At 38.4% G+C, this 13,631-nt stretch overlaps 1 protein-coding gene across 5 annotated transcripts in view; it reads right to left on the bottom strand.

The window, feature by feature from the left end:
• The window catches only part of ETV1 (ets variant 1), a 99,395-nt gene that overhangs the window by 29,968 nt on the left and 55,796 nt on the right, over positions 1–13,631 (bottom strand). For all 5 annotated transcript variants that reach the window (XM_011942841.1, XM_011942834.1, XM_011942848.1 and 2 more), the window contains one exon: positions 10,361–10,608. In XM_011942841.1, the coding sequence (XP_011798231.1) occupies positions 10,361–10,608 (248 nt within the window). The remainder of the gene's footprint in view (positions 1–10,360; positions 10,609–13,631) is intronic.

Below are 13,631 nucleotides of genomic sequence, written 5' to 3'. Positions count from 1 at the left end.
GAGAAAATGTAGCCATAAGCAAATGATGTTTTGTAATGGAATAAGGCCACAGTTTGGCCTTTGGAAGTGTTACATATCAAGTACAAAAGGCCAAAGTTCATGGAATCATAATCATTGCTGCACTGGAAATTACTGAAGATGGCAATATTTAAAAATATCCAGAGTTTTTAGGGGGAGGAAGCAATATATGAGTAATTATGGAAATGGAAATATTTTATGAAGAGTCAGTCCTATCCTGAATAGTGTTAAATATGGAATGGGTTTTATCAGTCATTTATAATTTGATCCTTAACTCCAAAGGGGAAAAAATCACTTTTTTCTTTCAGTGACCTGAAGCCATGTGAGAAAAAGGTTGCAGTAAACAGTCCCTGTGTATATCTCTAAACCACTGATCAACAGATCCCTTACCATGCCTACAGAAAAGGAACAGGATAAACATAAAAATTGCCCAATCTTTGGTTTTAAACCTGGGAAGGATTATTTATTATGGCATTATGACAAATATTTAACCTCCAATTTCTAATATCTGATAAATAAAGTCATACAGAATAAATAAATTTATGGCCATATGTTAGAGCTCAAAACAAAAATACTTAACATAGGCAGGTGGGAGATGAACCCACCATTCAGAAAATATACGGGACAGAGGAAAATCACTAAAGAGTGAATGTATACCGAATTATTAATTTTTTGTTGACTTTTTTTCCAGGACTTTAAAAATATTCAATATTTTCTAAGGAATTACTCCTTAAGGTGGTTCAAAAATATGTAAATAAAAATGACAAACAAGATGAATATTTTCAAATGTAATATTTCATATTTAAAATAATTGTAATATGTTGCTTAACTTATATTATTCAATGTATTTAAAGTCTGATCAATGTAATACATGAATTACAATTTTATAATTATTAACATATAAAACTCATAATAGATTGAGAAGTATATGCATTATCTATATTGAAATAATTTGTTTAGGTGTTGAGAATTCTAGATATTGTGGTTTTTATAATCTAGGCCTTCTCCTATAACTATATAAGAGGGCGGCGGGCCTTGAGACTGTTACGTGGTTGCTGAGAAGAGAAGAAGGCACACATTCATAATAACTTGGCGACTCTTCCATACTTTCAAAGGGAATATGAATGGAAAAATACTATCCTACTTCCTTTCCTCCTTAGCTGCCTAACTAGAATCCCAGTAACAATACAATTTTTTAAAAAATAACTAAGATAAAATAATTTCTTCAATGTGAAAACACTGAATAGTAAGTGACACTGGAATGTTCAAACAGTGGTGGTATGTGCCTGTAATCCCAACCATGGTGAGGCTAAGGAGGGACAATTGCTTGAGGCCAAGAGTTAGCAACTTACCTGGGCAAGACAGCGAGACCCCATCTCTTTAAAAAACATCAGCCAAAACAAAACAAGACACACACACATAGAATGTTCAAGAGGGATAAATTATTGATCATGGGCTTTTCATTTTGGAAATAATAAAGCCTGCTAGTTTATGGGCAAACCTTGGATATTCAAACTAAATATCAGTTACCTTTATTTCTACTCCCTGTGTTCCATCTGACTTTAATTAGTATCTTTCAACCACTTTCCTTTTTGTAATCACTGTATGCTTTCTGTTTCCTGGATAATATTTTTGGTTGTTTACGTGTGCTCCAATTGTTCAGAAAGGATGAAAGAAAAATGTATTGGAAAATATGAGGTTAGTTTCCCTAGAATACATATCTCCTCTTGTAAGTAAACAGTAATAAATTGTTTTTTAAGGTAAAATATCCTGATGACACAATTTCTGAGATATTGCTAGACGAGTAGTAGTCATAAATGCAATAGTAATCGTTTAGAAATAAATAACTGGGATATTTTAGCCCTCTGAATTTTGTTATATTTTTCTTAGGTTTGGTGCAAGTTTAGTTAGTTGACTGAGGCTCTGACACCTCATCTCCAAACCTATAAAACACTACTCATTTATATTTTTATACAGATGCAGAAGATAACCGTGTTGTTCTTGCCGCATTATCCAATGATTTAATCCTACAACTTTCACTTTCAAAACATTATAAACTCTGCAAGGGGAAGTCCAAGCAATGCTTACTACTACAGGCAGCATTAGGAATTACTTCACTGCTTTTCCTACTGTTTGATTAGGATGAGTATCCACCAACACAGCAAAACATAGAACAACATTTACAATATAAAAACATTCCTCTCTTGCCATTTCAGAAACCCAAGAGTATTTAAATTTCTTGACTAAAGTGCCAGCTTGGGCCTATGTGAATAGCAGATAGATTTGTCAGCTCTGACAGATGAATGTTAAACATATTCCAGTTTTAACATATTTAACATGAGGTAAATATTTTTTCAGTATTTATTTCATCATTTTTCTGCCTACACATAATTTTTCGATGTGCTAAGGGCAGATAACTGTTCTCTAAATTTACAGGCTTTTCTACTGGCTTTTGTCAAAGCCCTAATAGGGTAATAAAGACGTATATGAGGAGCTTGGGAGGGGTTGTTGGGGTGAATAATGGATGGATTTTAAATGAAGAATGGGCCGGGCGCGATTGCTCATGCCTGTTATCCCAGCATTTTGGGAGGCTGAGGCGGGCAGGTCACCTAAAGTTGGAAGTTTGTGACTAGCATGACCAACATGGAGAAACCCTGTCTCTACTAAAAATACAAAATTAGACGGGCATCGTGGTAGTGCACCCCTGTGATCCCAGCTACTCGGGAGGCTGAGGCAGGAGAATCGTTGGAATCCAGGAGGCGGAGGTTGCAGTGAGCTGAGATTGCGCCATGGCTCTCCAGCCTGGGTGACAAGAGCGAAACTCTGCCTCAAAAAACATAAAAAAAAAAATAAAAAATAAAATAAAATGAAGAATGGAAGAAGCACCCTATTCCTCAAAACCAGCTTTCTTTACATCTGTTTGAGATCCAGTAGTCCCTCATAAGCTTACTCCTGAAAAATGGATTCAGCTGACAATGGTCTGAAAAGCACAGCTCAAGGTGAAGTGTAAGCCACTGAGCCATCAAGGGCATTAAGAAAGAAAGAGTGAGGTCCAATGAGAAGACTCAAGCTCTAAGTTCATGCAATCAAGGACTTAGAGCTTGGAAGGGTCATTAATTAGCCACTTTTTCTTCTCATTATTTTTCAGCCTTTTTCAAAAGAGCACTTCTTTGATAATCTCAAAAGATCACAAAAGATCACTTCTTTGATAATCTCTGTTCTTAAGAATGCTCGTGGTATATTTTTTAAAAGAAAGTAGAATGCATCTTCCTCATTTATATCATTGAATTGCTATATTTTTCTACCTCACTGCAGTGAACACCTAACATTTAGAGTAAAATGCGGGCACTATTTAATGTGAAATGTGCTCCTCCCAAATTAGTGAAAGCACACCTCACATCTTCAAGCAGATGCTCTTACTGCCCTGGAGCATGAAAAGCCTTCGAAAACCACACAAAAACAGTCAGTATTTCCCTTTAATCTGAACAATTATGTAGAAAGACAAATCATGAACTCTGTACTAAACTAACAATTAGAAAATCCTAATTTTAGTTTTGGCTGCTTCACAATATATCTGTGTAACTGACGGTAAGTTACTTCAGTTGGATGTACCTCAGATATTTATCTGTAAAATTTGGGTGTGGAGAAGAAGTTTGAAGTAGGTGAACTTCAAGAGCTTTCATGATAAAAGGATTTAGAATTCTATGAAACATTTATTTGTGTCAACTTCCCAATTTAAAATAGGGCGAACAACAGTTGCCGCCAAAGAGTTACGTGCCTCCAAATTGAAAAAAGGCCTCATCAGTAGGGGCAGGAGTGGCCTTAAGAAACACAATTTAAAAATGCAAAAACATTTTCTTTGGCAAACATATAATGTTGAGTTCTCACCCCTACCCTCTGCTTTTATTTTCTATTCTCTCCAAGCTCAAAGTTCGCAGCATTGTCCTTCATTTTCTTATTTTAGCTGTCTTCCTCTTGCGTTTGAAAGTTCTTCTTTGCCGGGCGCGGTGGCTCAAGCCTGTGATCCCAGCACTTTGGGAGGCCCAGACGGGTGGATCACGAGGTCAGGAGATGGAGACCATCCTGGCTAACACAGTGAAACCCCGTCTCTACTAAAAAATACAAAAAACAAGCCGGGCGAGGTGGCGGGCGCCTGTAGTCCCAGCTACTCGGGAGGCTGAGGCAGGAGAATGGCGTGAACCCGGGAGGCAGAGCTTGCAGTGAGCTGAGATCCGGCCACTGCACTCCAGCCTGGGCGACAGAGCGAGACTCCGTCTCAGAAAAAAAAAAAAAAAAAGAAAAGAAAGTTCTTCTTTTCCTCTCTTCATTCCCTACCATGATTAAGTTGCTCCACCACAAGGCTGAGAAGCATTGTTTAAACTAATTAGGATAACAGAATAGGTCTTAAGGGCTAAAAACACCTTATTAATGTATATTATTCCTCCAACCAACTCCTGGGTAAAGATTTTTAATACACTACAACATGCAAAGGAATAAAATCCTAATGGTAGGATTGCAAGCACTGTGCAAGGGGAACATGAATCCCACTAAGCAGGGCATTATTTTCCCTCCCTCCTCTAAGGCAGTCCAAGACACAAACCAATAGAAAGTCATTTACGCTTACAACATATGAGACTATAACATCCTTTACTTGTTTTCATTTATAGGACTGACATGGTGAGTTTGGACACTTATCTTCTTCAACTATAAATGGATTGATTTTTTTGAAAAAAAAATACTTATTCTGGTTGATTAGGAAAGCAGAACATAAGCATTGTTAAAATATAAAATATTAATACTTCACAGATAAAAAATATCACCTATAATATCACCACCTATATACAGCCACGGTGTTTCTGCACTGGCTCTTAATTTGCATGAGTTATGCTTTATGTTATGTTTTATATACTTTTACAGACTCAGTAGTCTCATTTCATTAAATATTTTTCAAAAATCTCACTTCTAATGGCTGCGTAATATTTCTTTTACAGGTACCTATAACTTACTTTACCATTCACCTAGTATATATTTTTAATATTTTGCTTTCTCTGTCTCTCTCAAACATTCACTATGCATCTTTCACTATTTCTTAGAATAAATTCCTGAGAGTGAAATTACCCCCATCAAAACATGTGAACATTGTGTGCTGATATTTTCTAAAGTCAAAGTTTAGTTTCATGTGCCCACTACCCCTCTAAAAAAAATCTACTGTAAGATATCAACAAGTAAAATAAAATGAAACAAAAAAAGCAAAATATCAACCAACCAACTAACACATTCAGCTCTAATAAAATATATTTTTATAAACATCTAAAATATTTGACTCACTGGACATTATGAATTTGCAAAACCTCATATGTGGTCATGAAAATGAGAAAACAGTCTTGACTCTAAGAAAATAGGATACTTTGTACGGGAATCTCCATGAGGCACTGCAGATGAAGCACTCAATGTGTATTTAACACTTGTTATGTGGGCATTAGGCCATAAAGGCATGAAAAAAAAATGTTGGATTTAGAAAAAAACAACCAACCAACAACAACAACAACAAAAAATGTGTACTGCTTTATGCAGCACAATAGGCTAGAGAAGAGAAGGAAAGGGACAATAATAGATGGATTGCATTGGATCTTTTAGAACCTAGTATGATACAATCATGATCATACTGTACTGGTTCATCAAATTGGCCCTAAATATCTATTTCTTGTTTCCTTACTGTCTTCTGATCAAAGTTTTTTCCTTTTCTCCTGAATAAAAATTCCTACTCTACTAACATAGTATTTTGCATTTTTTATCTTAAATATTAGGCAGTTGAAATTGCATTCCTGTAATTATAATTATAACTAATAGACCTTCCATTTCCCATGTCATAATTAATGTCAGGCTTTATTAGAGCACAATCATGCTACCTTTTCCCTTACGAGGCTTCTTTTATTTTCACAACATTTATGGTGTATAGAATTAAGCAGTAAAGAGTTCTAAAGGCCTTCCATAAGAATAGCCTTCGGATTGTAGATGCTGAGATCGTAATTGACTTTGAAAATGCTTTTTACGACAGGGCGCAGTGGGTCATGCCTGTAATCCCTGCACTTTGGGAGGCTTAGGCTGGCGGATCACTTGAGGTCAGGCGTTTGAGACCAGCCTAGCCAATATGGTGAACCCCCATCTCTAATTAAAAACATAGAAAAATCAGCTGCGCATGGTGGCACATGCCTGTTGTCCCAGCTACTTGGGAGGCTGACGGAGGAGAACTGCTTGAACCTGGCAGACGGAGGTTGCAGTGAGCCGAAATCACACACTGCACTTCAGCCTGGGTGACAGAATGAAACTCCGTCTCAAAATACAAATACAAATACAAAAGAAAATGCTTTCTACATTGTTTTTAAACCACATATAAATCTATGTGCTTCCTAATGTGCTATTTGTTCAACACCAATAAGTGAAAAAAGAAATCAGTGATTCAGTGATAAATACATTAGATTTCCTCAAAGGTTATTAAGTGTACTTTCAGCAGGGATGAAAAAACTAACAACAAGCAACCAAAATATCTACAGATCATACTTGTTGATTAAAATGCATGACATATACAGATGTGTCAACTTAACTGCAGCAATTTCGTGGCCAGCAAAATACATTTTGATACCCACAGATTAAGTTTTCATAGGTCCTGGTTATGGGGTTACTATATTTATTTTAAATCCTATCAGAAAGATATAATTTTACTATTTACCTATTCAAGCAAAACACAACTGCATCCTACTGGCAATATTGAAATTAGAACTCAAAGGTGGTATACAACTTTGGTAATTTTAAATATAGTTTAAAGGGGAGAATACAATATAAAATTAACAGCTTTTTAGGTAAGTATTTTACAAGTATCTCCAAGACATGGCATACTTACAAAAGAGATGCCATACATACCTTCAAAAACCGATGCTGGACTATGTTTTGAAGATTATATATGACTGTCTGTGCTTTTGAGGGTCAAAGAGTGACTGGCTCTGAAGTCCGTATTATGTATGAATGTAATTCCTACAGCACAAGATTCTATATTTTGCCCTTATTAGAATCGTAAAATCTCTTTTCCATTAGGTTCACATCTTCTTAAGAAAAGTTATACATTCTCAATACCACACTACATATAACTATATACGCAATATAAATATGAGGAGAAGATATACATGGAGCAATCACAGAATCAAGAAAAGAGTTTCAGGCCAGGCAAGGTGGCTCACACCTGTAATCCCAGCACTTTGGGAGGCCAAGGCGGGCGGGTCATGAGGTCAAGAGATTGAGACCAGCCTGACCAACCTGCAGAAACCCCGTCTCTACTAAAAATACAAAATTAGCCGGGCATGGTGGAGCATGCCTGTAATCCCAGCTACTTCAGAGGCTGAGGCAGGAGAATCACTTGAATCCAGGAGGCTGAGGTTGTGGTGAGCCAAGATTGCACCACTGCACTCCAGCCTGGCAATAGAGCGAGACTCTGTCTCAAAAAAAAGAAGAGTTTCAATGTTGCTCTTTTTGGTATCATACATATAAAAACATTTCTAGACAGGGCATGGTGGCTCACACCAGTAATCCCAGCACTTTGTGAGGCCAAGGCGGCCAGATCACCTGAGGTCAGGAGTTCGAGACCAGCTTGGCCAACATGGTGAAATCCTGTCTCTACTAAAAATACAAAAATCAGAGGGGCGTGGTGGCGGGTGCCTGTAATCCCAGTTACTCGGAAGTCTGAGGCAGGAGAATCGCTTGGATCCGGGAGACAGAGGTTGCAGGGAGCTGAGAACGAACCTCTCTGCACTCCGGTCTGGGTGACAGAGTGAGACTCCACCTCAAAAAAAAAAAAATTTCTAGAGCACAAAAAGAAACATTTTAAGTGCTATGCTATACATGTTCTTTGGAATGATTATTTGCGATAATTTATATGATTTCCACATAAAGTTTCTTGAAATCATGATTAATTTTAAAAACTACAACAAATTAAAATGTGGTTTGGGGAATAAGGATAATATTAATTAACAGTATTTGAAATTTACAGAGAGAAATGTATACTATTTACAATAAAGCCCACTGTATTGCAGGGTTCTTCATTATAGACACCAATGGACAGATACAAAAGATTCTAAACTGAAACCACAAGGGGGATTTCAAGATACTCCCCAAATTACAGTCCCTGAGACAAAAATTCAAATAAAGACCCTTATATAATCTGCTAAAATTTCTTAAATTATAAATCAGCCAAGCAAACTGATAAATAAGATGTCTCCTCATCTTTGCAACTATATACCGTAACAGCCTCGCAGCTCTGTCAAATTTAGTAGTTGAGGAAATCTCTAAAATGATCCGGGAAGGGTATGGTATGAAGAGAGCCAGTACCCAGTCTTCAGATCCTAGCACACCCTAAATTTTGTGTCTCTTCCTATCCTTGAGCTCAATATTGGGCCACACTGTAAGAGTCTCACACATCAAGATTCATCCTCACGCCCTCACAAACAGCTGCCCTTTAGCCACCCTTGAATCTAGGGCTATATATAGGAGCAACGTGCTCTGCTTTTCAGAAAACAGGGCCTGGGATGAACTCACTCAGGCCCTGGAAGTAGACTTAAGGCCACTTGGGCAGAGAATTCATAGGTCTTGGGGAACCTGCATGCTTTCTAGAAGTTGAGGCATGCCTCAAGGGGGCCAATTCCCCTCGTCCTTTGAACTTATTGGCCAGTGTAGAAGGATGATTAGAAGGAGACTTCTAAGTCATAGGGTTCTCTGTTGAAGAGCCTTAAGGACAGTTCATTATCAAGTAGGTAATCTTATATGCAAACTGGTAACTCAAGACCTGGAGATAGTTTTCTTTACTCAGGTAGACTAATGATACAAAAACTGAGCAGAGGGGGCCGGGCGCGGTGGCTCACACCTGTAATCCCAGCACTTTGGGAGGCCGAAGCAGGCAGTTCACGAGGTTAGGAGATGGAGACCATCTTGGCCAACACGGTGAAACCCCGTCTTTACTAAAAATACAAAAAAATTGCCGGGCACCTTGGCACGTGCCTGTAGTCCCAGCTATTCGGGAGGCTGAGGAAGGAGAATGACGTGAACCCAGCAGGAGGAGCTTGCAGTGAGCCAAGACAGCACCACTGCACTCCAACCTGGATAACAGAGTAAGACTCCGTCTCAAAAAAAAAAAAAAAGAAAAAGAAAAAGAAAAACTCAGCAGAGGAAGCAACAGTCGCTTCCTAAAGAATGCCCAAACTTTATATCCAGACAAAAGGAAATGATACTGTTCTCAAATATGTCCACATCCACAACCATCTATTGACCACAGATACAATAATGTTAACAATATTTTACAGGTACATGGCAACCTTATAAACATTAGCTTGTATTTCATAGATTAGTTTTCAAAATACCTGAGATGTGTTAAAAACAGATGTCCTGATTTGGCAGATTATAGAAGGAAAAACTCAGCAGAGTTAAGTAATTCTTCTAAAGTCTCAAGGTTCAAATATTGGCAAAGTTGGTGGTACTATTTGGATTTTTTTTTTTTTTTTTTTTTTTTTTTGAGACCGAGTCTCGCTCTGTCGCCCAGGCTGGAGTGCAGTGGCGCCATCCCCACTCACTGCAATCTCCGCATCCCGGGTTCAAGCGACTCTCCTGCCTCAGCCTCCAGAGTAGCTGGGACTACAGGCACCTGCCACCACGCCTGGCTATTTTTTTGTACTTTTAGTAGAGACGGGGTTTCACCATGTTAGCCAGGATGATCTCGATCTCCTGACCTCATGATCCGCCAGCCTCGGCCTCCCAAAGTGCTGGGATTATAGGCATGAGCCATTGTGTACGGCTTGGAAAAGATTTTAAACCCTCCCTCCTTTCGGGAAACCCCTCTCCCCTACTTGACGTGCTGCTTTGTACTACTTTCTAGCTCACAGAGACAAAGCTAAGCTCTACGAATAATCTGTTATTCCCCGCTTAATATGTGAGAACTCTTACTTAAGAACACTTAGTATCTTAAGTAGCACTGTCGTAGCAAAATAAGAAGGAAAAAAATGCAGAATTAAGAAAAAACGTTGCAATGTCCCTCTCAAGCTGAGACTGTGCATGATTCTGTAAAATGTATTTTTCTTGAACTGGTTTTGTTTCCAGACACTATTTCAACCATCACCTCATGTCAAAATGACTTGATAGTCTAAATCTTTACATGTAGATGAAGTTTCAATGAAGGGACAATATCTGAAAGATCTCATTAAAAAATGGTCCGGAGCTACCCAGGCTGATACCAACACTAACCAATGTGACAGGGGAGGTGAAAAGGTGCCTTGAATGTAATTTGAGTAGAGCAGGGGCCTACCTGAGTCATATGCAAAATCTCTGGGTTCCTGTTTAATCATCAGAGGAGGGGGAAAGCTTTGGCTGGCCGCACTGCCAACCATGGTGTTGTGTTCATACACTGGGTCGTGGTACTCCTGCTTAAAGCCTTGTGGTGGGAAGGGGATGTTTGGCTCAGACATCTGGCGTTGGTACATAGGACGTCCTTCCCTTGGCATTGTCGGCAAAGGAGGAAAGGAGTTACAGGGTTCAGAAAGCTGGCGGCGAAATCTAGGGAATAAGAGAGTGTGTTTCAGATGAAATGGTAACATGGAAGATTCTTTAAAATACTGATACAGTTTTTCATTTCTTAGTGAATGAACATGATACCAGCTGACCTGAAGTGTAAATCTTTAACAAGCATTACATTTTTCTTTCCTGGATTAGTAGCTCTACATTTTTTAATCATATGACTTATATTCCCCTTCTAATCAGTCTCTTGCAGCACTGTTGCAGTATATGAATTAAAGATGTACTTTGAGTAAAGATTGGAGAGCAATGAACAACTTGAGGGTTTTACACACACACACACACACACACACACACACACCCATTAATGGCTAAAACGACCAGTTCTAAATCAATTGGATCACTGATAATTTCCACACAAAAGGGTCTGAAATGATTATATACAAGAAAAAAAAGGGGAGGGAGGAATAGAGTCTGATCTCAAACTACATCCTCTATCTTTTAATTCTATTACCAAACTGATCAATAAACAAAAAACCAACCAAACAAAAATCTACTTATTGGTTTTCCTTCCATTACCATCCATTGCTGAGGAAGCAAGAGAGGAATGACTCTTCTTAAATCAGCAGGACTCTCAATTCCTCAACAATGTCCTAGTTAACATTGTCTTCTAGCAATAAACAAAACTGTTTATTATAAGGACTCAAACCCAAGCTGGTTTTAAAAAGACTACCTCTTTACTGTCAAACAGCAATGCAGACCATACTGGCTTCCAATAGATTCAAATACAGTATCAGGGTGATAAAAATAAGCGTAAATACACAGCTGATCTCCAAAGGTGAAAATAACATATAGTGTTGTATAGATTTGGGGCAAGTCCCGCTGTTAGGATATGAGGAAGTTCTGAGGCCTCGGCAGAAGGCTAGAAATGAGTCCTATGCCTCTTCGTTCTTGGTTATACTTTATAATGATTGGCTAATCACATAATCATACTGTTCTGTGTTTCTCATCCATAATATCATTGACCCACCACAAAGATGTGGATTAATTAAAGATTTAAAAGTGCTCTAAAAATGCCCCAGGAGTGCTTAAAAATAACCTATAAAACATTTCTATGAGCAAATATAAGCCTATTAACCCCCCTACTAAAAGCATTCCTGAGACTTTAATTTGGAAAGTTAGCATTTAATTTCGGTAATGTTAAATGAAAATAAGGTAAAAGCTAAAGAATGGCAAAGCAATTGCTTTAGCATTTCTAAGAACACTCCATCCTGTGATTTAACTCTAGGCTCACTGGCAGTCATGGAAAGCACTGAAATTCCACCTACACCTGCAGAAAATAAACTTAGAAACTCGGATATTGCAGAGCAGTTAGGCTGACTGGCACTGCATTCATTTCCCTTCTCTTGCTTATTTCATTAGCCAAAAAAAGAAACAGAAATTATCATTAAGAACTGTCAAGGAGTGAATCAGAAAATTGTAACTTAAAGTTAAAATAAGAAACTGGCTCACTTGTGAAGCCTTAAAAGGAAGTTAATAATACTTGTAACTGAAAGCTTTGTAAGGAATCAAGCCATTTGTTTTTAGGAGTCGACCTGATTCCAGTTGGAAGTTGCTGGGGAACATGTATATATCAAACTCGCATGCTTCCCAGAAGTTGCAAGGTTTCGGTGCAATTCTTAGGAGTCGCTGACCAATGGTAAAGAGAAAGTGATTCAAGAAGCTTCTGGAAAGGAGTTAACAGATACAGAGAACATGCTGATGAACTCCCAGATAAAGAAAAACAGGGTGTAAGTGGTGGAAACACTGAGAAAGAGAGACAGGGCTCCTGCACAGTGGGTTCAGGAAAAAGTGCCAAAGGGCTGGCCCGAGGAGCAGAGTGAGGCTGAGGAAAGGAAGCAGGGTGCAGGCCAGTTGGCCATAAAGCGTTCCCAGAGTGAAGTGGGGTGCCTGGCTGGAGGGGGTGTTCTGGGGAAAGGATCTGTTCCCAGAGCAAATTTGCCATTTATAACTGAGGGACTGTCATTTGTTGGCCAGAGCGCTCTAAGAAATCCTCCTCAGAAACATACGGCTTTAGAGATTTTCCCGGGACTGGCCAGCTGGTACTGTCCTCAAAACTCAGTCAGGGGTCAGTGGGAAAAGACCCCGAGCTTCCCTCTTGGAGTTCCGGGCCGGCTGTTCTCAGTCTCAAATATTTGACTTCAAGTAGAGAAACTAAAATGGATTTGGCTAAATCATTTCAAGTTAGGTCACCTAAAACCAGGCACACTGCTTATTCAGCAGTCACCTTCCCTAAGAAATAACCAGTTTGCACAAAAAGTGAATTATACAATCTATAATTCTGGCACTGATCAGAAGAGTGAGATTCAGTTATCGAGAACTCCGAGAAGTCACCAGTAGTGGAGAAAATAAAACTTTGTTTGTTCATACTTTTGTTCCCTTTTAGCGGTGCACAATGTGCATCTGTTTGATGGCCCACCCTGCAATAAGAATTCTTTCATCTGTATTTACAAAACTGTTTACACAGATGCACATACCATTGCACTCTGACAAAGTCTCAAGGCTATGGGGTGAGAAGAAAAAGATCATAGGAAGCATTTGATAACTACTCCACAAGAGGACTTAGTGATGGATACAAGAGTGGAAAAGATAAGGCTTTGTATCACACTGTAAAGAATGCTTTCATCTTATGCCCTTTATAGCAAAATGAGTTTCTGAATTTGAGATTGAGTCCCATGAAAAAACCTATAAAAAGCAGACTTGAGTGCTCCCTTATTTTCAGAAAGTTGCCAGTGGCACATCTTCTGCTTTCCTCTGCTGATCTAGAAGATTCCTTTGGCTGAGTTATTTTTACAATGGTGTCTCAGAGCCAGTTTGCACTGACTTATTGTTAAATTTGCAGGTACTTTTTGAGCCAGTTCTTAAACACAGCCACTATTAAGAGTTAAATTATACAACTTCACAATCAAAACAATGTTAAAAACAAAAGATAAAAATGCAAAACTCATCACTTTCTAATTATTTTACTACATTTCATTACCAGTTATACACCTGAGTTTACTTAT

The sequence above is a fragment of the Colobus angolensis genome, unplaced genomic scaffold (assembly GCF_000951035.1).
Source record: "Colobus angolensis palliatus isolate OR3802 unplaced genomic scaffold, Cang.pa_1.0 Scaffold104, whole genome shotgun sequence".
In the NCBI taxonomy this organism is placed as follows: Eukaryota; Metazoa; Chordata; class Mammalia; order Primates; family Cercopithecidae; genus Colobus; species Colobus angolensis.
The sequence above is the reverse complement of the archived record's forward strand: the minus strand, read 5'-3'. Positions and strand labels throughout refer to the sequence as shown.